General features: G+C 30.7%; 2 protein-coding genes across 2 annotated transcripts; one reads left to right on the top strand and one right to left on the bottom strand.

Moving 5' to 3' along the window:
- Window positions 1-2,106: 2,106 nt before the first annotated feature.
- On the bottom strand, window positions 2,107-7,674 carry LOC136218381 (peptide chain release factor APG3, chloroplastic). The gene is made up of 15 exons (XM_066005217.1): window positions 7,381-7,674; window positions 7,148-7,204; window positions 6,554-6,634; window positions 6,374-6,431; window positions 6,184-6,287; window positions 5,935-5,986; window positions 5,415-5,464; window positions 4,636-4,701; window positions 4,385-4,549; window positions 3,857-3,929; window positions 3,580-3,712; window positions 3,212-3,269; window positions 2,804-2,851; window positions 2,478-2,561; window positions 2,107-2,384 (listed from the first exon to the last, which is right to left on the bottom strand). The coding sequence occupies exons 1-15, from the start codon at window positions 7,531-7,533 to the stop codon at window positions 2,313-2,315; spliced, it is 1,254 nt and encodes a 417-aa protein (XP_065861289.1). The 5' UTR covers window positions 7,534-7,674; the 3' UTR covers window positions 2,107-2,312.
- A 13,461-nt stretch (window positions 7,675-21,135) lies between these two features.
- On the top strand, window positions 21,136-21,549 carry LOC136220903 (monothiol glutaredoxin-S6-like). Its single transcript, XM_066008739.1, has one exon. The coding sequence runs from the start codon at window positions 21,136-21,138 to the stop codon at window positions 21,451-21,453; it is 318 nt and encodes a 105-aa protein (XP_065864811.1). The 3' UTR covers window positions 21,454-21,549.
- The last annotated feature ends 1,378 nt before the right edge of the window (window positions 21,550-22,927 follow it).

Below are 22,927 nucleotides of genomic sequence, written 5' to 3'. Positions count from 1 at the left end.
CAAACCGATGAAAGCGGCATTACCATCAAGTCTTGAGAGAGAAAAGACGGTGGTTTATAGAGAGAAGAAATTATGTTTTCGTTCAACTTTTGAAGAATTAGTGTCTGCGGAAGAGGATTATGATGGAAATCTCAAAAAATGAGAAAGAAAAAAATCTAACAATTGAACTGCTGCGATGTCGCATTTGTGACGAAATGCGACAGCGCATATGCGACAACTGTTGCCGCATTTGTAACGAAATGCGACAACAATGGAGGAAAATGAAGGAAATTGAAACGATACCATTACAGATGAAGAAAGAGGCAAGACTAGCAAGAAAAGAAGGCGTATAAGCTAAAAACATACCATTTCTATAGAAAAGCTTCATTTGTTTTGTGTTTCTTTTCCAAAATTTTGTGTTTCTTTTCCAAAATTTAGAATACTTCAATAATCTCAAAAAATGCTAATGATTGGTAGCATGAGCAAAAGCAGAAGCAGAAGTCAAAGAACTAGGGGTATATTTGTCCAAAAGGGATAAAAGTGTCTAATTTGGTGAGATGGAAGTAAAATGGGTCAAATATATTAATGGACCCCTTCAGCTAGGCTAGATTTGTAATTTGCCCTAAAATTGATACCACTTTCAATTAAACTTGTTCGTGACCGCCGAGTTGAATAGATTCCAAAAGGACTTTTATCTAAAAAAGATTAAAAGGTGTTTGACTGCTCATTTTCATATTCATATTTGCATTTTCACTTCAAACAAAAAAAAGAGTTTTAGATGTTTGGTTAGTGACCTCTATTTGCCTTTTACACCTGAAAAGTAGCATTTTACAAAAATTGATTTTCCAACAGCAAAGGGCAACAACAAACAGTTGGTAAAACAAACGAACCCCAAATCTAGTTCGGTCCATTGTTAAATTAGGTGTACTCAGACTTGAAAATTAAATTACAAGTTCAATCCATATAAACTCACCTAGAAGGGAATATATAATTTTTTATAACAAAAAATAAAACTTAGTGCTTAAAAATAAACATTAATTATATAAATTTACTAATTAATATTAATAGTACGAGTCGACCCAAACTCGCCTAAAAAATAGACAGACTTTAGCGGACAAAACCTAAAGTCAATTTTTTTTTTTATCCAAGCTCGGTCCAAAAAACATAGCTTGGTAGTCCGGTGTCACTGGGCCAACTCGTTGACACAGTGTGATGCTTACTGTTCCCCCTTGAGCTAGGCCAACCAAGAGTTATATCTCACAATATCTGTAAGAGACACATATACGGATAGGGACAAGTCATAAAACGGGTCAGATAAGGGACCAACATTCACATTAATAGCATACAAATAATCCATACCAATCGCACATATCAGCAAGCAACAGCAACACAAAACGGAGCACGAAATATGATTAATGCACGGATGGTTTTATTAACATCAATATTACACCCATAGTGCCCATCAATAGTAGTAAGGAGGCCACTACTAAAGATGAGAAGATCTAGGCCAATTTTAGTGACAAGTCCTGGAGAAACTAGTCACTCTCCTACAGTGTTTCTTACACCAAGTCTGCCTCTTTAATTGCTAGACACTCTCCCTCACTCTTCCCTAATTACATATATACTCTCCACATTACAAGCTTAAGATTACAACACTTTTTCCATTACACTCTCACTTTACACCGGATGGATACTTGGACTGCGAACAAAGGTACTTTCAATTAGTAGAACTTCATCAATATTTTAATATAAAATATTTATTATTAATAAAAAAGACAGCCCGATCGCACTACGCGTCCCCACTGAACGAGGGTCCGAAGAGGGGTCCCACCACAAGGGTGTACTGGGGACTAGCCTTCCTTTACCAATTTATTATTAATAAATTAATTTTTTTATTGTACAAAATATTAAATTAATATTATTTCTTAACTTCCGGTATAACTAAAATGCCCAAATGCATAATTATGAAACAATAGTTTTTCCTTCAAAATTATAGAGATAGCAAGTATTACAATATAGACACTATGGTTACTTTATGGTTACCTTGTCAAACAAAGTAACCATTACTTTGTTTTTATTTTTATTTTTGTACCTTGAGATTATATAAGCACAATTATGGCAAGGATATTGTATCGCTTGGACACTTTACTAGAGCATCTTAAAATCATACAGATTTTTAATGGTGTTATTATTGCCGTTTAATACATGTGCAAGTAAATGAGTCGATATATGGATGAACATCACTGAAGCAACAAATCTTGTTACCCTGGATACTAAAACTTCCTCAAAGGCCTTCTTTCCTTAGCTGAACAACATGAACATGGCAATCATAATCAACCAACTGGGGCACTTGCAGATTCCGCCAGTTCTTCCAGGACTTCCTTCTGCTCCATAGAAGCACATGCCTGCACGCAGGAATAATAGATCAACTTAAGGATACATTCAGACGAGCATATATAAATTAGGAATGAGAAAACATACTGCGTGCGAGTAATTACCTGAACTGCATTCTCTATATCACCTTCAAGGAAAGATGTGAGCTCAAAATTCATCTTTAACCGATGGTCAGTGACTCTATTGTCCTAATTAAATAACTTCAGTATTATAACCTTCCATAAGACATAAAAAGACTCCACTATCTCACAATCAATATAATACCTTCCAAAATTAGACCAACAACATTTAGATGCAATATTTTAGTTCATTCACCTTCTCTATTTATATCTTAAATAAGGGTAGGAGATTATCACTATGGCATTTCATAAAGGGAGGGAGGGCACTTCACTCTTAAGAGCTAAAGCCACAATAATGAGTAGCAAAATACCTTGTAGTTGTATGTTCGAATCTTTTCAGCACGAGCACCTGTGCCAACCTGTATTTAAAGATATGTATATATTAAAAAAGGAATACATTCAGTCAATAGCTTATTACTCATATCACAACCTACACTACCAATTGAGTGTATCCCATTTGGGACATCTCCAGAAAATAAAGGTGAAGGGCTATGGGTTCAGCACCTCTGACCTCTTCAATTCCCATGTGTGTGTGTGTGTGTGTGTGTGTGTATGTCATCACATCACACTTGAAATCTGTAAAGAAGTCATGTGTTGACCCTTATACAGCATCTTAAAGGAGCAGAATATTATGTTACAAAATCAACTTTGAAAAGAAGCTCATCATGTTGACACTTCTAGCCTGTCAATAATCTTTTCAACCTTTAGGCAAGATATACCTGTAATTTCCGTTGGTTCCTTATTGACTCTTGCTGCTCCCTTAATTTGATCTCATATCTGTCATAAGTGTTCATGTTTTACTATCAATTTACACGAAAACAGATATAATACAAATGGTTGGATACTGTACTTTGTTTATATAAGCTGGAGTTGCATCTCAGGACAAAACAAAAAGAATGAGAAATGATAAATTCATTCTAAATGGATCTTTATTCAATTATATGGATGAAGTTCAAGAACTTGTGATGGAGAATACTTGTAATGGAAAATACCGAGATAAGCATGGAGGAACATTGTAGTAATGAAGGGCATTTCAAAACTATAAAAGGTCGGTAGAATATAAAAAAACATGTCAATTAATGCTTACAGTTTTGCCCGTAGAAGCTGGAGAGCGCGGTGCTTGTTTCGAATTTGTGTCCTTTCTTCAGTACAAAAGATGCGGATTCCAGTTGGTTTGTGGAAAAGATCAACAGCTGTTTCCACCTTGTTGACATTTTGCCCTGCAAGAGGCCATGCGCAAATTTGTTTACAGAGATTGCAATTCCTTTCAGCTTTTTCTAAGACTTGCAATGCACATGAATTGACAGAGAGAGAGAGAACTGGGTAGCTAATTAAAACATTAGATAAGCTCAGTTGTTTCTTACCGCCAGCTCCACCAGATCTTGCTGTTGTCAGTTCAATATCTTTTGGGTCAATTTCCACCTCAACTTCATCTGCCTAATTCCACAGAAAAGCACACGTATAAGGACTGCCTTCCAAATAATCAAATAAAAGTGAAAGACAAATGAGATATCATCAAGTTCAGTCACATTATAACTGTCTCGTTAGACTCAACAACATCAATCATCTCTGAGGAATGACACTGCTCACAGGGACTTTAATGTGATAAGTCAAGAATTGATGAAACAACTGTGAGGAGTATAACAATCTCCAATCAAAGCAATTCAACTAGAAACTGATTTGGCCGTCACTCATGGACATCATAATGAAGCTGAACTTGGATTACATTTTAGTACAATCAAGGGTATACAATGCTCATGCCGAATTTAAGTTCAAACTTTGAAAAGTCTCATATGCATAGAAAAGCACATAACATCAAAATAATCAAATGATAACATCCTTCATAATCATGGATAGAGCAGAATTTGATCTATCTGTAAAATATGCTTTACCTCTGGCATTATGGCCACAGTTGCAGTAGAGGTGTGTAAACGTCCCTGCGTTTCTGTTTGAGGGACACGTTGAACTCTATGAACACCAGACTCATATTTTAATTTGCTGTAGACACGATTCCCTTTTACCTCCATCACAAGGGTTTTATATCCACCCTTTTCAGCCTTGAATAGCAAAAAGGTTCTCCAAGTCAAAACACCAAAGGAAGGAATATAATTTCTACTTTCTGTTATATATCAATGCAATTTACCTCAGAACTTGAAATGAAAGAGTACTTCCAAGAGTTCCGCTCACTGTATTTCTGATACAAACGGACCTTCCATTGTGAAAAATGAAAATAGTTTTAGGGAAAGCTCAGAATACAAAACAATGATTTCTTTGCAAAAGAAAAAGCTCTTTCTGCAAACTTCTGTAGCTTTCTTTTGTGAGAAGGAAGACAAGAAGCTTAAGTGAAGAAGATAGCAATAAGCCCTCCACTAGATCTATCTTCATATTCGCCAATCATGTTATAATGTGATGAAATTGTATAGTTTCAACCGATAATAGCCTTATACTGTTTTGTTTCCACAAATTCAGCAGTGACTTTGCAGAACTTCCAACTTCCAGCTTATATTGAAAAGTAGAAGGAAAATAACATCCAGCTCGCTGAATAGACAAGTTCTTTATTCTAACAGTCATTATTGTTTTGTCTCTTCTTTTTAAGTGTGTGGGGTGGATGATGGGTGATGATGATTCAAGCATGATGGTAATATAACATGTTTAATTGAGCCTAATATGGTCCTAGAAACTTTCATTGGAAATATTATATCTTATGAACGTTTGCATGCTTATAGCAATTTTTCCACATACATTGAAACCTGGAACTTAATTCTGCTCTTCCTTTCAAGCAGAAATAAGTCTTTTTCTGCTTCTTGTTGCTTTAGAATACTATAGCCTATATTATTAATATTCCAGTGTGGGTATATATATGCGCGCGCGCACAAACACATATATAATATTTTTGGTAGGACAAGAGAAGCATGTACCTACAAGATCACCAGCCCATAGACCAGCCTCATCACCACCAGTACCTGCCCTTACTGCAAATGAGTGGAAAAACTAAATTAAAAGGATGAATGAAGGAGAAATATAAGGGAACGAACAGCAAGATAGAGCACTTGCTATAATAGTCAATTCTTCTCTATGTGAAATGAACAGTCTCTGTAGCATAGCAAACAATTGCAGTCTATCAAAATTTAACAAATGAAGGACATAGCATCTACTATCTACTCTTTTAATCCATTTGATAAAAGGTTGAGAAATCAAGATGTATGGAATCTGAAGTCAAACATATCTCAGTTTTTTTTCTACAGCTAGAAAAAAAAATCTAAATCAGGCAACGTCAGAATTTCCAAATAAATAAATTTAAATAACTGGTATAAATATCCATAGAAAGAAATATTTTGCTAAATACAACAAACTTTTATAACCACTTTCTACATAGCATGAGTCAGAATAGTGAGATCAGAAAGATAATGAAGTTTATTGATTGAGAAAGAGATAAATAAACCTTCAAGCATTATATTTCTTGTATCAAGAGGATCACTAGGTACCAGCAATACCTATCAAATGGAAAATACAACAGCTTTATCAATACTCGATGTTGCACATCCACAATGGAAAGAAAATTAAACAATAGATCTAATTTTGATGCAATTGTCCAAGCTGACAGAATTGGATTAAGATTAAGCACTTGACTAATGAGTTCTAACGTGAGAATTGTTAAGTGACATATGACTGAGAATATTCAATTAAAAACCTTAAGCTTCTCCTCCAGCTCTTTGAGTTCCTTTGATAAAGAGTCAATTTCAAATGCTATCATCTCAGCCATATCTTCATCATTTCCACCCTCTTTTGATAAAGCTGCAATATAAAGGAAGAAGGATGACCCTTAATATAATAATAATATAATAATAATAATAATGATAAATAATAAAACGGGGCTAAACCTTTAGCCTCCTCTAATTGCTTTTCACATTCCTTGAATCTCCTATAAATTGACACAACCTAATTGCCCAAATACAACAGAAAACTATAAATCAACCAAGACAAAAGAAAAAGTATAATGAATGACATTAGAATGTTTCAACAGCGTCCAACAAGAGAACTAAAAAGACAAAGTGGAATACTTCGTCAAGCTCTGCCACAGATTGTGCTAGCTTTTGGTATTCACTTGGATTTGAGACAACATCTGGATCAGCCAGCCTGACCTGCAATTTGCTTATTGTAAGCCACAACTCTACACATCAAGTAAGTATGACTACAATACAACTAACTATCTAACAGTATCAAATACCACAAATATCAAAAAAATCTTATCTATTCATATATTAATATGACTATTTATATAAGAACAATGCTTTAGAGGGCGAGCCTTGGCGCAACGGTAAAAACGTTGTTGTCGTGTGACCAGAGGTCACGGGTTCGAGTCTTAGGAGCGGCCTCTTGCCAATTAAATTGGCAAGGGAAGGCTTGCCCCCAATACACCCTTGTGGTGGGACCCCTCCCGGACCCTCGCTCAGCGGGGACGCGTAATGCGACCGGGCCGCCCTTTTTTTTTTATATAAGAACAATGCTTTCCTAGACTCTCAAAAACGTCCATGTAAACGTATTCTCAGGAGTGGTTAATCAAACTTTCACTTCATTACAGTCTAAAACTAATCCAGAAAAAATAATATTATGAAACCCCAATATCCAACTTCAAATATTAAATGGAAGCATACCGATAACTCTTTCCACGTCTTCTCGGCCGATTCCAGCTTTGTTATCAAATAAGGCTCCTGCAATTAATCTCAAAGGAGATATATCTTTTAAATCATCAAGCTTGAAAAAAATGAGTAGCTACTGATAATACAGCTGGTGAAATTTTTTGTTCAATCGTACATATATACTCAAATTTCTCAGCAACTAAAATAAAATAAAGTATATATTTCATTTTCAATGCAATTATACGCACCGCCATGCAAACAATTCGGGGATTTCTGCGTGCTCGGGATGGTCTAAGAAATATACAGTTTTTTCTGAATTGTAGGCGAAAATGCTGCGGCAGTGGACATGGATTGGGACTAGTCAAAACTCGAAGTGTTAAGCTCGTACTTAAGCTAGTCATGGTTATTCTGAAATCCTGGCGAGTTATGAAGAGAAGCCACGAGCACAGATACTCAAGAGGTAGAAGAAGAAGAGGCTGCAGAAAGGGCGTATGGTTTGAGACATTAGAAATGGAAGATGCGCGGAACTGATAAGGCTCTGTTTGGTGACATGGTTAGCATTAGCCTAAACTGGTTACGCTCCCAAATCTTTATCGTTTATTTTTTAAATATCTATTTTCATTAACTGATATACTTTGCATTCTATATCCGTTCCATTTAATTCGTGGATACCTACGAATATTCTTATTTGTTAAGAATGGAGCTCCAAACTAAAATAACGCAATAAAAAAAACTAACATGTAACTATTGTAATGTAACTATATTAAAAAAAAAAAAAAACTGTAACTACATTTCAGAATAGAATAAGATGAAAAAAGAAAAATATTTGTATAGTCGCTCAAAATTATCAATTTCACACATTATTATAAAATACAAATATTTTCTACACCAATTACATATTTGTAATTTGTGGACTCTAAATTTATTTTAACATTTTATATAATTTAATAATATAATTGGAGATTAACATGTATAAATTCAACAAATTATTTAAAATATTTTTATCCAACTCGTACAAATTATAATATATTTTTTTTTAAAAAAATTCTCATCTAATCATATGTTTGTGATTTGTTACTAATTATGAAGGGTATATGATAAGATGCATGACCAAGAAGATAGTTTGATTAATTATTTTTTAAATTGACCCAATTTGTCAACGTTAGGGATAAAATTGCTATTCACTGCCAATATTAGTGGTAAAATTGCATCATTTTAAACTTTAAGAGTAAAATTACTCTACCAATATTAGTAATAAATTGTGTCATTTTAGATGTCAAAGGTAAAATTGTTCATAGCTGGGGTAAATTACACCCATGGCCACTGAATTTTACCATTTTAACATTGTGACTACTGAATTTCAATTCTTAATAGTATAGCCACCGAACTTTACATTTTTTTAACACCGGTGGCCATTCAACACCTCAAAACAACCGTTGACATCCTCAAAATAAAAAATTCAAAGAGTTAATGACATTCTAAGAAACTTTAATTCTTGAAAATTTTCGTTTTGAGGTCATTTAGGTGTTGTTTGTTTAGGAGAGAGAAAGTAAAGTTTTTGAGAGAAATGATTTTGGAAAATAAAAAATGTGGTTTTATGGTAAATGTCATTCTGAACAACTTTAATTCTTGAATATTTTCATTTTGAGGTTGTTAACGGTCATTTTGAGGAGTTAGTTAAAATTGAGTGGCCACTGATATTAAAAAATGTAAAGTTTAGTGGTTATACTGTTAAGAATTGAAGTTCAGTGGCCATAATTTTAAAATAGGTAAAGGTCAGTGGTCATGGGTGTAATTTACCTTAACTGTAAATTTTAAAGGTATTTTTACACCTTATTAAAAAAATTAATTCTAGAAAAAAGTGTACGCTTTTAATTGACAAAAGCCTTTCAGTAAATACCACATCCTTAATTTATATGGAGGTGTGTCTTTTCACTTCAAAATAGATAATTTTATAGTTTTAATGTTATAACGATATCATGGCGACTTGATTTAAAAATATTAACTCCATTTATAATACAATAATATTAATTCAATCTGTAACACAATAATTTAATACTCTAAATCAATTTAATATATAATACAAAACTCTTGATTTATACTCCTAATCTATCCATTTTTAAATAAATTAAAATTATTAACACTAAAATAAATTAAACAATCAGATAATAATACTATCAATTAAGGTTGATTTGAGTGGTTAAGAGTCTCAACTCAAGTCGTTTAAGTTAGATCTCGAGTTTGAGTCCTAGTATACGTAAAAAGCTTTAATTAGAAGAGGTTCTACTTAAAGAGTGTCTGACGAGTCTCAAACTGAGAAATTAGACAAACTATATAAAAAAAATCGGATCAATCATGATCTCGTATTATTGGTCACGAATCATTCATGAAGATATTAATCACGAGATGAAAACGAAGAATTCACAAATTGTTAAAAAAAAAAGATTGTTTATTGTTATGGTGAAGCAATTGTGATCGTTGAATTTGCAGCATCGAGCTTGAAAGTGGACTAATAAGTATACATGACGTGTTAATGTAGTTGTATTTGTTGTTCAAATCTAATGAACTATTTCTTTCTTTCATCAGTTCATCAATATTTGATTAGAGATAGAGTTTTTTCTTTCATGTAATTCCATGTTATGGACAACCTCCAATCTCCAACATTTTGGCTTGAAATTGCACACAACACTATATCCGTTAATAATTTGATCCAAATATGAGATAAATTAAGGAAATTAAAATTGCAAGTTTAGTTGTCATTTTTATCTGGAGTATATTAGTATTATAATAATAGGGAAAATATTGGATATGATATTTTGGTATATTTGAATGGCTTTATACGTACAAGTACAATGTGTAGGTAGGAAAGTAGAATAATTTGTCTATTTAAATTTAAGCGGCTCTTCATAATGCGAAGGGACATACATACATATGCTGCTCTGCCAAATTGTGTAAATGGTATCACGTTCCTGTTGTATTTATTAATTCATTTCAACCTATATTTATTAACAGTTCCCTCCATTATAATTTCCTTTTAGATTCATACTGTATTCGTTTAATATCACATAACTAATAATTTAATGCATTATTTATTCATTTATTAATTACGTGTAATGTATTATTAAATAATTGGCTTCATGCCAATGCTGCTCCAGTATTTTCTAATAAGCCTGAGGCCTGCTTTTTTAAATATTGTTTTCATTTTAATAAATATAAATTTTAATTTTTTTTTTAATAAAAAGAAGTAAATTAAAATCAAATTTTCGAGATAACATTAGGGTAAATTACACCCATGGCCACTGAACTAACCTATTTTCATATTGTAACCATTGAATTTCAATTCTTCCCGGTATAACCATTGAACTTTAACTTTGTTACATTGGTGGCCACTGTGACACTTGACCAACTTTTTTCTTTCAACCGTTGACTTCCCTTTTAACCGGTTATCTATCTCCTTTCACCCTTCTAAAACCTAAAATTACCATTTTGAATTACATGTTTGAAAAAATTTGGTCAAACATTGAAAGAAAAAGTTTGATCAACTGTCACAGTAACCACTAGTGTAACAAAGTGTAAAATTTAATGGTCAGTAACCACAATGTGAAAATGGGTATAGTTCAGTGGTCATGGATGTAATTTATCCATTTAATTTATAAACCGTCAAATTAGTAAAAATGTAAATATCCATCATATTATTTATAGTTTCAAGTTAGAAATATCTGTTTTATTGATATATAAGAATAAGATAAAAATGTTTTAGTTGTAACTTATAACCATATAATTTAACATACTATTTTTCTAGTAAATAATTTACTATATGTTTGTATTTACAAACTATTAAATTAGATATTTGTATTTGTAAATTGGACAAACCATGTATATATATTTTTTTACTAATTTATAAAGAAAATATTACTAATTTATAAAAAATATTAAGAATTTAATGCATTGTATCAACATAATAAAAAGTTGTCATAATATGAAAAATGATTGAAGTTTGTTTAATGTTTTCCCTCGTGTATTTTGTGCTGAAAATGAAAAATCCATTATATTATTATTATTTGAATAGATCTGGAAAAACTGCCTTAATTAGGTATGATTTGGGTCGGTTATTCTGTCTGTTTAACACTTTCAAATTAATTAATTGTATTATATATTAATTAGCACATGTGCTCCTTTTAGCATCTAAGCATCTTCATTTACATGATGAAAGAAAGCACTGGAATTTGTGCTAATCGATCCACCGTTTTATATATTTTATAAATTGTGACATGATTCTTTACCGCATTTATTATATGGGTGGTTATATGTTGCGGACGGGTATTCAATATATTTAATTATTAATTTTATTCACACAAATTTATTATTTTATTGGATCAAAAAAATATTCAAATCATTAGATTTAATTATAATAATTTCATTCTATCAAATAAAATTATAATAATTTTATTAACACAAATTTATTATTTTTATTTTAATAATTTTATTGGATAAAAATTGCTTTAATGATCACTATTGCACACAATTTTTTATTTTAATGATTCCGTATTTAAGGGGAACAGAATCGAACCGAAAAAACCCGGATCGAATTGTATTTTGGTTTGATTCGATCATATAGAATCGATAAATGAGGTGCGTTCAGTAAAAAGTCACATACGAAAAATGGAAAAAAAAACATTCATTCCCCTTCTATATCTTACATCTATAGTTTTTTCTTAAATTTTAAGCTAGTTTGGTTTTCAATTTAATTCGGTCCAAAACCGAACCGAAATACAATATATATTACTTTTAGTTTTAGAGTTTTAAATTAATTAACTAAATTATATATATATATAGAAAAGAAAAAAACAATTAAACATGTTTCTTTTCTCTTAGTTTTTTATTATTAAAGATTGAGACGATTCAGCCACAAAAGAAAAAACTAATTATATGATTATTGTCTTTATATAATTATTTAGTTAGCGAAGACACAAATAGTTGCATGTCGTTTGGTCCAAACATGAACTAAATTGGACCGAACCGAAATAATTCGGTTCGATCCAAATCAAACCGAATTATAATTTGATTTGATTTTATCCTAGAAAATACAAGTAATTCGATCTAGTCCAATTCAGTTCGGTTCGATGTTTGAACCGAACCATGCTCATCCCTACCCGTGGATGTTTGAACTGAAATGCAAAACTCGAGAATAATTTGGAACTTTTATTGTTGTGCTTACAAGTTGATAAATATTTTAGAAGATAAAATTGTTGACATATGATAATGACGAACACCATTCTTCAATAGGCGAACTAATTTATTTAATTAATTAAAGGGTAAATTTCAAATAAAACCCATGTGGTTTCACTAATTTTTAGATAAAGGACTGTAGTTTACTTTTTGTCAAAACAAAGGATTGAGGTTTCACACTTAGATTAATGCTATTAAAATCATCTTTAACGATCTGAAAATGAAAATTTTCAAGAATTAAAGTTGTTCAATGTCATATTTTCTATGGAACTACATTTTTTATTTTCGAAAATCATCTTTTTTGGAACTTTCTCTCTCTAAACATTAACTTTCTCTCTCTTTACCAAACTTCATCTAAATAATCTCAAAATAAAAAAGTTGAAGAATTAAAATTGCTTAGAATATTAGTAGTTCTTAAAATATGTCATTTTTGAAGTCGTCAAATGTGATTTTAATAGTATCAATCGAAAAAGTCCTTATTTTGTTAAAGTTGAAAACCTCAATCCTCGTTTTGACAAAAAGTAAACCATAATACTTTATCTGAAAATTAGTGAAACCACATAAGTTTTATTTAAAATTTACCCTTAATTAAAATAGGTAGCCATTAAAACTTTATAAGAATAATATATTTTGACTATATAATTACCATTACAGTTTAAGCATATACTTTTTTTTTTTACAAAGGTTTTCGATTTTGATGTTTGCACAAATATTTAAATTGATATTACATATTTATTTATTAGGTAAATTTCAAAAAAAACCTCTGTGGTTTGATGTTGTTCCAAAAAAACCATTGTGGTTTGTTTTTATAAAAAAAAGGACCGTGGTTTCACCGTTACCCGAAAAACGGAAAATGACTTAACACCGTAAAAAATGCTGACGTGGCAAGGGGTAGAGTTGGAAATTTTTTTTTTTTTATTCTTCTTCTTCTTCTTCTTCTTAAGAACGTCTGGATTTCAGACGTCCAGAATTCTGGAAAATTTCCAGAATTGCTTATTTGGTTTTTTTTAGTTATACTCCAAATAATAGAGAAAGATAATTAATTTTGCGAGAAGTCAGTTAATATTTTTCAGTTTTCAGTAAACAAGTATTGAACAATAATGATTGAATCAAACATGTCATAGTGCAAGGAAAATGGTTGATCTGAATAACTTGTTACAGCATAGAAATTCCATATAAAACCTGAAAAAATGTAATATTCTTATTATGATTGAAATCTCATAAAATATACAACATAAGAAGAGTAAAAATACCAAATTGGGTCACCTCATTAATATATCAAAACTCAATCAACTTCACACCAGAAGATTCAATAGAGAAGAAAAGAAAATATGATTGAATGAACAGAATAGAATAGAAGATAGAGTAGGAATCAAACATTATTCAAATTGTTGTTCTTGGAAGGAGTAGTAGCAGCAGGAGGAGGAGTTGGGACGCCATAGACTTGGGCATTTGTTCGAACATCTTGTATGCCTCTTGCTCTTCCCACGAAATAGCATCCAAATCCGAGAGCTAAGCTAAACATTATCAACGGCAACGATATCACTATAATAAAAATAGAAAAAAGAAAAAAGAAAAATTAAAAAAAAAATAATAAAAAAATATTTTTCCAACTCTACCCCTTGCCACGTCAGCATTTTTAACAGTGTTAAGTCATTTTCCGTTTTTCGGGTAACGGTGAAACCACGGTCCTTTTTTTTTGTAAAAACAAATCACAAGGGTTTTTTTGGAACAACATCAAACCACATGGTTTTTTTTTTGGAATTTACCCTTATTTATTTTGTAGAAGGGAATGACTATATCTGAGCAAACGAAATAGAAAGAAAAATTAAAAATACTAGAGTCAAATAATACGTGGAAAACTCGTGTCACTTAAATACGTAAAGAGAAAATCCTAAATGTTTGCATGTGGTATATTATATTTCTGTTGACCTAAGGAAAGAGTTCCTACGAAATCCGTCATATAATTAGTTGCTACATTACCTTTCTGAAAGGAATATTGCAATTATATGCTTGATACATATTGCAATTAAAATGGTAATTTTAGGTTTTAGAAAGGTGAAAGGAGAGAGATAACCGATTAAAAGGAGAGTCAACGGTTACAGTGGCTACCGATGTAACAAAGTGTAAAGTTTAATGATCATACCGGAAAGAATAAAAGTTCGGTGGCCATGAATATAATTTACCCTAAATTAAATTAATGTTTAAGTTGATTTGGGAATTTTGTTTTGGTTTGTAAATATAATTTAAAATAAAATAAATTTCAAATATTTTATTTTGTAAAAAAAGATATTTGAATTTAACATGTCAAACTGTTTATCAAATTTTAGTTTTATAAAAATGGTATAAAAGATAAAGTCTTTATTCTTTTCCTAAAAGAAAATACTATTATAATTCTGTATTTATAAATATGCAAAAGTAACGCTTTTTGTGGGAGAATATATGTATGTGAGTGAGTGAGGACATCAAGGATTTATGTTTCCATTTTTCATTTTGAATTTTGATTGAAATTGTGTAAATGGTGACTGAAGAGTACGGAGGCATACACGTGGTTATTATGATTACGTGAAATATTTGGATATGCAAAGATGAGATGAGATCTTTTTCTTTTGTATGTAAAAGCATCTTTCCCTCTTTTCTCAATTCCTCTCGCCCTTTCGGCTCTCACTCCAGAGGTTGTTTGAATGGATTATTTTAAAGTAAGTGAGGATATATAATTTTATTTGTTTTGAGGTGTAATTGAATGTAATAGTAAGTGATTGTAGGTGAGGTAAAATTTGATTAATTTTCTTTACATATCAAATTGGAGGGTAGACATGTGACATATCTTTCTTTTCCAAAATTACACTCTATGCTTTATTTAAAATAAGATATTATTTACATATAAAAGTAATTTTGTATATAACCTTACATTACTTTACCATCAAATCAAACACAATCACGTTATTGAACCATCACTTACGTTACTCTCTATCCAAACACAATAAGTTATTACATACCCTTCACTTACCTTATCTTACATTACTTTACTTTAAAATACATCCATCCAAACAAAACTTTAATATGAGGTTAGTTAATTGCACCAATTCTAAAATTCTAACTTAGTTTTTTAAATTGCATTATATTTTGTTTTGTTTAAATACAATTTTTATTTTTTTATTTACCCATTGAAAAATGAGATGACTTTAATAACTATACAATATACCATGATCGTCACATAAAATAAAATTAAATGATTTTATTAAAACAACATAAAAATATATTCTTTTTATTTTATATTATATGTCTTTTTAAAGATTTTTTTATATATTATATGTCATATATTATATAATGAATATACATTAAATCACATTCTATATATTATAAAACGTGTATTTATTCTTACCAAAAAAAATAAAATAAAACGTGTATTTATAAAAATTAATTAAAATAATTAATTTATTATATAATAAATAAATAGTGAAATCAATAAATAAATAATAATAAAAAATTTTTGTTAATATTTTTAATTTATATATAAATCTCTAAGAAGACGACTAATATGAAAGTAATATTTTTTTTTTCTGCAATTGACTGCAAATTATGATATAAGTTACCCATTTAATATTTTATATGGTCGAATATTTTTGTGCAAAAAGGAAAAAGTTATTAATTGGATAAAAAATAAAAAAATCCAATTGAGAATCTTTGGAGATGCTTCTGATTTAGCTTATCAGGTTGACAAGAAAAAGACAAAAGTACAGTAGCTACTAGTGGTTACTGGATTTTTGCATCTTTAATCTTATCTGCATTGACCACATTTTTCTATTAATACATGTCATGTCATCATGAAGGCAAACCTCAAATCTCAATTTATGAATATGCCGTTCTACTTCTACACCTAATCAATTTACAAATTATCCATATAAAACATAAAAATGTTTTGCTGCTATCATTTTGGGGATTAATTGGACTAACAACCTACTTTAGGGTATTAATTCAACCAACCAATCCTAAATGGAATTATCTATTAATTAATATCAATAAGTATTTACCATTTTACAACTAAATAGATAAATAAAGTTTTTAAGAAATACTTCGTCATAAAATTTATAGAAAAATCTTATGTGTTTGAGGTTTTATAGATTTATGTTATCTATCTATACTATATATAATAGCGGAAGCAGGAAGAAATGAGAACAAGTGTTTTAGAAGTTTTTTTTTTTTGATAAGTTGTCAACGTAGGAAAAATCAAATAAAAAGATTTAATTAATTAATAATAACAAAAGGAAAATTGAAAAGTCATTTCCATTTATTAATAATAAAAATTTGTAGCCCATTAATTAAAATAATAAAAGAAAAGAAGAGTTACAGAAAGATGAAAAGACACAAAGCGAAGGAAATCCAAAAGTCATAAATAAATATAGGGTAATTAATTTATTAGTCCCTGTATTTTGACAAAACACACTGTTTAGTCCATGTATTTTCAAAAACACATGGTAAGGTCCCTAACCTTTTTCTCAGTGAACTGTTTAGTCCTTCCGTCTGTTTGTTAGATTTTTTTATCGTTTATAACTTCGGAAATGACTAAATTACCCTTTACTATTTACCTTCAAACTTCAGAAGAGGAAATCCAATTTAGAAGAAGAAGCTATTTGTATGGAGAACAAGAAAAAGAACCGACCCAATGCTTACGAATTTGAACGATTAAGAAGAAAATCAAGAAGAATAACACTCAAAGTTGATTTCAGATGCATTAGAGTTTAAAGGAAATGAAAATAAAGGAAAAGAAGAACGCAAATCCAAATTGACTAACAAAATCTTCATGAAAGTCTAACGGTAGGGACTAAACAGTTCACGAAGAAAAACATTAGGGACTAAACAGTTCATCGAGAAAAAAGTTAGGAACTTTATCATGTGTTTTTGAAAATACAGGGACTAAACAGTGTGTTTTATCAAAATATAAGGACTAATAAATTAATTACCCATAAATGTATATATAAAGCATGATAGATAGTATTCCACTATTATATTCATTGGACACTGAAAACCAAAGTCCTCATTAACCTTTAATTTTGATGATGTATTAGTTTTGTTTTTCATACTCTTATAATATAGTTTTATAATTTTGTTCTTATTTTAAATAATACAGTCTTATAATTTTGTTCTTATTTCATTAATATATTCATATCTATTTAGAAGCAGTTTCAATTGATAAACTGTTTAGTAGCATTTTCTTCAAAAATTTGGAGAATTCAAACATTGATATCTCCCGATTGAAGAAATCTGATAGAAATAGAAGATGCGTGTACAACTAAAATCGAAAAAAAAACAAAGGTGTCGAAAATTATAGAAAATCGTTATGTTTCTGAAGGTAATTATTCGATTTTTTTTTTCATATTTAGTAGTTATTTTGTTTTCAATTGTGTTGTTCCACACATCTCGCTGCCTTATCTATGTTTAATTTTTTATTTGCCTTTTTTCAAAATGACTAAATAAAGTTTTTTTTTTTTTTTTTTTTTTGCATATTTTCATTCTTTTTTAGTATAAATTGCTAGGTGTAATCGTTTCGATTGTTAACTTAACTAAAATTTGGATTTTTGGCTTTATATGAACTCAATTGTTAGGTTTAATTGGAGTTAGATTACTTTTCAAAATTTAGAACCTGGTGAAATGCATTGATTTTTTTTTTAATTTTGGTTTATCAAACTCATATAGATTGAATTTTTTTATTTTTATGTATTTTTTGTACTAATAGATATAAAGTTTCACACAATAGTTGTTTATTGTAGTTGGAGATATATTGAAGAAAATAATTAAAGAGGTATTGAAACATTATACTTACAATGAAATTTATTTCAATTATAAATGTGTTGTCATGATTATAATTCTAAGTTTTTTTCTCATTGTTAGTGATGGATTCTATATCTATATCTATATTATATATAATAGTAGAAATTAATAAGGAGAGATTTAGGGGCATTTTTAATGAGTTGTCAAAATAGTAATAAAGAAAAATTAAAAATGTGGAACCTAATCTAATTTATATTTAATAAATATAATAAAATAACTTACAAAATATCCCAACGAAAAAAATTATATAACGACAAAAAAAAATGTAAGGATCTATTCAAATTCCATTAATTTAACTTTAATAAATAGCATTAAAACCAATATTACTGAAAAAAATTTATATTTATATTTAATAGATATAACCCAATAAAATAATAGATAAAAAAATATGCGAGGATCCATTCAAATTCTCTTTATTTAGCTTTAATAAATAACATTAAAACTAATATAATTGAAAAAAAAATTATAACACATTGACAAAAAAATATGTAAGAATCCATTCAAATTCCTTCATTTAACTTTGAAAAATAGCATCAAATCAAATTTCGTTCATTTTACTTTAATAAATAGCATTAAAAGCAATATAAGTAAAAAAAAAATATGCTGGTAAGACTAATTTTACTTTTATACCCGTAAGTAAAGGATAAAGACTAAAGACCCACACTAGGATTACAAGCTAAGAGGAAACTCTAGGGGTAAGTTAGGGATAAAAACAAGTAATGGCAGTAGGGTAAATATGAGACAGTGGCAAGACAGTAAATATATGAAGCTCAGCCCTTGTCTCCTCCATTAAGAACTTGGCGAAGAAGTCTTCCCATGACCTCCACGATCCGCATGATTTGATGGGCGCTCCGCCTAGGTGGCCTTCTGAGTGTCGTCCTCTACGAATGTATCTCTCTCTCCCTTTCGAGCAACGCCCCACACTCTGCGTGATCTAACTGACACTCTGCATGGATACCCTCATAGACTTGGTTCTCCACGAATGGCTCTTTTCCCCCCTTTATAGCAAGGAACTCACGCTCCGGTGAGTTGCTTCCTGGCTTGGCCTCAGATTGGAGATGCCCTCATCATTCTCCCCTTCTTTTAAAGAGTTGGACTCTGCATCACGCTCATTGGTAGGTAGCGACCCATCCGGCTTCCATAAGCTTAAATCCTACACATTAAAAGAGGGTGAAATTTTTCCAAGCCAATTAGGGAGAGCAATATAGTAGGCGTTGACGTTGACGTTATTCAAAAGCTTGATTGATCTTTCTCGATTTCATCTAGCTTCTCTTGTATGTTTTTCATCGCTACCGCGTTCATATTTTTTTGTTCTTGAACGGTTCCTACATTGTATATGAGTTGTTTGGTGATCCCATAAATGAACTTTCTGTTCTCAGGCTCAAGTCACCATAGGCATTCCTTAATATATGCAGGTCAAGGTCAAGTGTGACTTGGAAGAGTTCGAGAGGATTTCCCCAAGCGTCAACAGTGATTCTAGGTTCCTGGGAAGGACGTGAAGATGATGGGTTCACAGTTTTTTCAAGAGGAGCCATGAATGCATCTATTTGATTCACACTCACTCCACTAATTTAATATGAGCAAATATGTGTGTAGTTCTCCAACGTCATGCTAAGATTCCTTCAATGGCTAGGATAAGACAAAAAAGAGAGATTAAAAGAGCAGTCAGGGGACCAAATACCTCATTCTAATGCTAAAGTTAGTAGAGTTGAAGAAGATTGATACTGAAAAGTATACAATTAGGACTTTTGTGTAAAGAATGCATGTGTACCTTAGTTGTGTAGTAACTTGTTCTACTTATAGTGTGTCAGGGGATAAATCAAGTAGTCGGTCAGATTATATACCCCGCAAACACATGTTGGTTGTTGAGTAGGAAACGTTAGCAAATAACATTTTGCTTTTGCTAAAACTCTTGTTCCATGATTCTAAATATGAAATCAGGAACGAATGTTGGTGTGATTTTGGAAGTCTTCTTCTATTAGTGCACATGGCTTAACCATTGTATATTTGAGTGATATTAGATACCTTTCCACTTAGAGTATATACAAGTATGATTTTAAAATTATAGGGTTACTATAATAGTACATTTTGCTATAGGGTTAGTAGATAGGGGGGCGTGGAGGGGCCCGACCCCCTCTGGCCACCGGAACCACCTTGACCCCGGCCCTTCTGTCTCAATTTTTTTTATCGGATTATTGAATTAGCCCCTCCAAGATGACCCATTAAGTGTTAGGCTTGTCCAAAATTTAAAATTTTAATATTTTGGGCCTATTATTTATTTCTTAAATCCAAATTTCTAACTTTTTTAGACATGTTAGGTCTCTCTAAATGTAAATTTCTAATTTTTTTGGCTTGTTAGGTCTCTCTAAATCCAAATTTCTATTTTTTTTTACCTGTGAGACCCTCCTTAAATCCAAATGATTATTTTTTTTGGCTCGGTAGGTCCTCTCAAATCAAAATTTTTAATTTTTTTACATGTTCGGCCCTACCTAAATCCACATTCTTTTTACATGTTAGGAATCTTAAACAAAATCTAGTTTAATTTTAAGAAATTATATATTAATCTTAAAGATTGGTTCTTGAACACTCAAATTATAATACGGATAAAAAAAAAAAAAAAAAAAAGAGCAAGTACGATTTAGCAAAAAAATCGGCTCCCAAGCGAGTAATCTAGTAATTGCGACTGGTAGAAGGAGAAATGGTAGAATAGTAGAAGAGGCAACATGCATGATGAAATTGTAGATTAATAGAAAGAAGAGAAGAGAATAAATGAAATAAGAAAAGTGATAGTGACATGGGATTTGCATAAAAGATATGTCAAAATCAAGAAATGATCAGGGAATAAATCATATGAATGACATGTTTTTGTTTCATCTCCTGAACCCATATAAATAGAGAAGCAACCCTCTCCAATTTCCTCATCACAAACAAGAAGAAGAAGAATGGAAGCAATAACAAGAATGGTTGCAGAGAGGGCGCTGGTGATATTCAGCAGAAGCACTTGCGACATGTGTCATTCCATTAAGACACTGCTACAAGGATTTGGAGCTAACCCAATGATTTACGAGCTTGATCAGATTCCAAATGGGCAGCAGATAGAGAGAGCATTGATACAGCAGCTAGGTTGCCAGAATTTGCCAGTTGTTTTCATCGGAGGAGAGTGTGTTGGTGGTGACGGCCAAGTTATGAGCCTTCTTCTCAAGAATCAGCTTGGTCCTTTGCTAAAGAGAGCTGGTGCCATTTGGGTTTGGAATGACTGACTCACTTTTTTGTTTCTTTACATTAGGCCCAGCAATTAAGGTTAACTTTTTTTCACGTTAGCTCCTACTTGCTTGCCTATATCTATATGTAATACTTTATGCTTTTCTATTTTATGAATATGAATATGAATAAAATTAACTACACTTGTCTCTACTGTTACTGTTCGTATTCTCTTTCGACAATCAGCATAACTAAATACCCAATCGCTTTTATTAAAACATAGCTACAAGTTTCTTTTACTTTTTTTTTTTTTTTTTTTCTCTCTTACATTACATGTGTTTCTTTTGTTGTACAATATTAATGCATGGTCAATTGCATAAATATTTGCTACAATCAAATTAATTCAAAATTCCAAAACATCATATCATATGTAAAAATGGAAGTTTTGCCGGTTTTCAATGAACTAGTAGACAAACAAAGGTTGGTATATGAAAATACTAAATTTCTTTTCTTTTGCATCTCTATCTCATACAATAAAATGTAGTTAACCACCCTTCCATCAACTAAACCATATCCCTTTCTTTACATTTATTATGTACTTAGCTACTTCTCTCTACAACTATAACTCCATTAATCAATCAAAATAATTATCCAACTCAAACCATAATAACATTCATACACCTTAAATTAAATTCTAACTAAATCAATTCATTGCTTTTATAAAATAGGGTTAATTACACCTTGTGGTTTGACGGATTTACATATCTGTTTTTTTTTTTTTTTTTTTTGCAAACACAACTCTTAAAAAGTTGAAGAATTAAAGTTGTTTAAAATACCATTTAACTCTTGAAATTTTTAATTTCAAGGTGGTTATCAATCAAATGTAAAATTTTGAAAATCAAAGGGTTGCGTTTGTAAAAAAATACCACATGTACCGGTTTGTAAATCGGTCAAACCACATGGTTATAAAATACAAGTTATAAATATGGATAAGAAAACATAATATTCCACTGCTAAAGTAAGAGAGATTTAATAATAAGTTTCTAATTATAAGAAAAGATAAAAATCAGCTGCAACAGTCTTTTAGTGGCTTCTTAAATCACTTCATCCTCTCTATTAATAGATACTTTATCTCCACCACTTATTTCATTTTTTATTAATAATTTATTATTGACGAGTCTCACTTTTCTCACTATTGGTAAAACAATACATGGCCAACTTAGATTGTGTTGAAATTGATTTTCAATAAATGAAATTGAAAGACGGCTAATGAGGCATAGGCCCTGTTTGGGAATTAGCTGTTAGCTGATTACATTAGCTGTTAGCTGATTACATTAGCTGATTTGACTAGCTGTTTGTGTAGACCTGTTTGGTAAAAATTAGCTGATTGATAATAGTGGTTTATGCAAAAAGACGAATAAGGACATTTCTTTTTTTAATACATAAAAATATACCTAAAATAATTAGGGTTAAAGAAATCCATTAATTTTAATATTGCAAAACGCTAATTGAAAAAGCTTCTAAAATGAGTTT

This window comes from Euphorbia lathyris, chromosome 2, assembly GCF_963576675.1.
Source record: "Euphorbia lathyris chromosome 2, ddEupLath1.1, whole genome shotgun sequence".
Classification (NCBI taxonomy): domain Eukaryota; kingdom Viridiplantae; phylum Streptophyta; class Magnoliopsida; order Malpighiales; family Euphorbiaceae; genus Euphorbia; species Euphorbia lathyris.
Note: the sequence above shows the minus strand (reverse complement) of the source record. Positions and strands in the feature narration are given on the sequence as shown.

Excerpts from the sequence above, each read along its gene's own strand:
- LOC136218381 (XM_066005217.1), bottom strand. The coding sequence starts at position 7,533 with ATGACTAGCTTAAGTACGAGCTTAACACTTCGAGTTTTGACTAGTCCC. Across the intron at positions 4,550-4,635 it reads CTTTCATTTCAAGTTCTGAG|GCTGAAAAGGGTGGATATAA; the intron begins GTAAATTGCATT and ends TTGCTATTCAAG. Across the intron at positions 3,930-4,384 it reads CTGTGGCCATAATGCCAGAG|GCAGATGAAGTTGAGGTGGA; the intron begins GTAAAGCATATT and ends CTGTGGAATTAG.
- LOC136220903 (XM_066008739.1), top strand. The coding sequence starts at position 21,136 with ATGGAAGCAATAACAAGAATGGTTGCAGAGAGGGCGCTGGTGATATTC.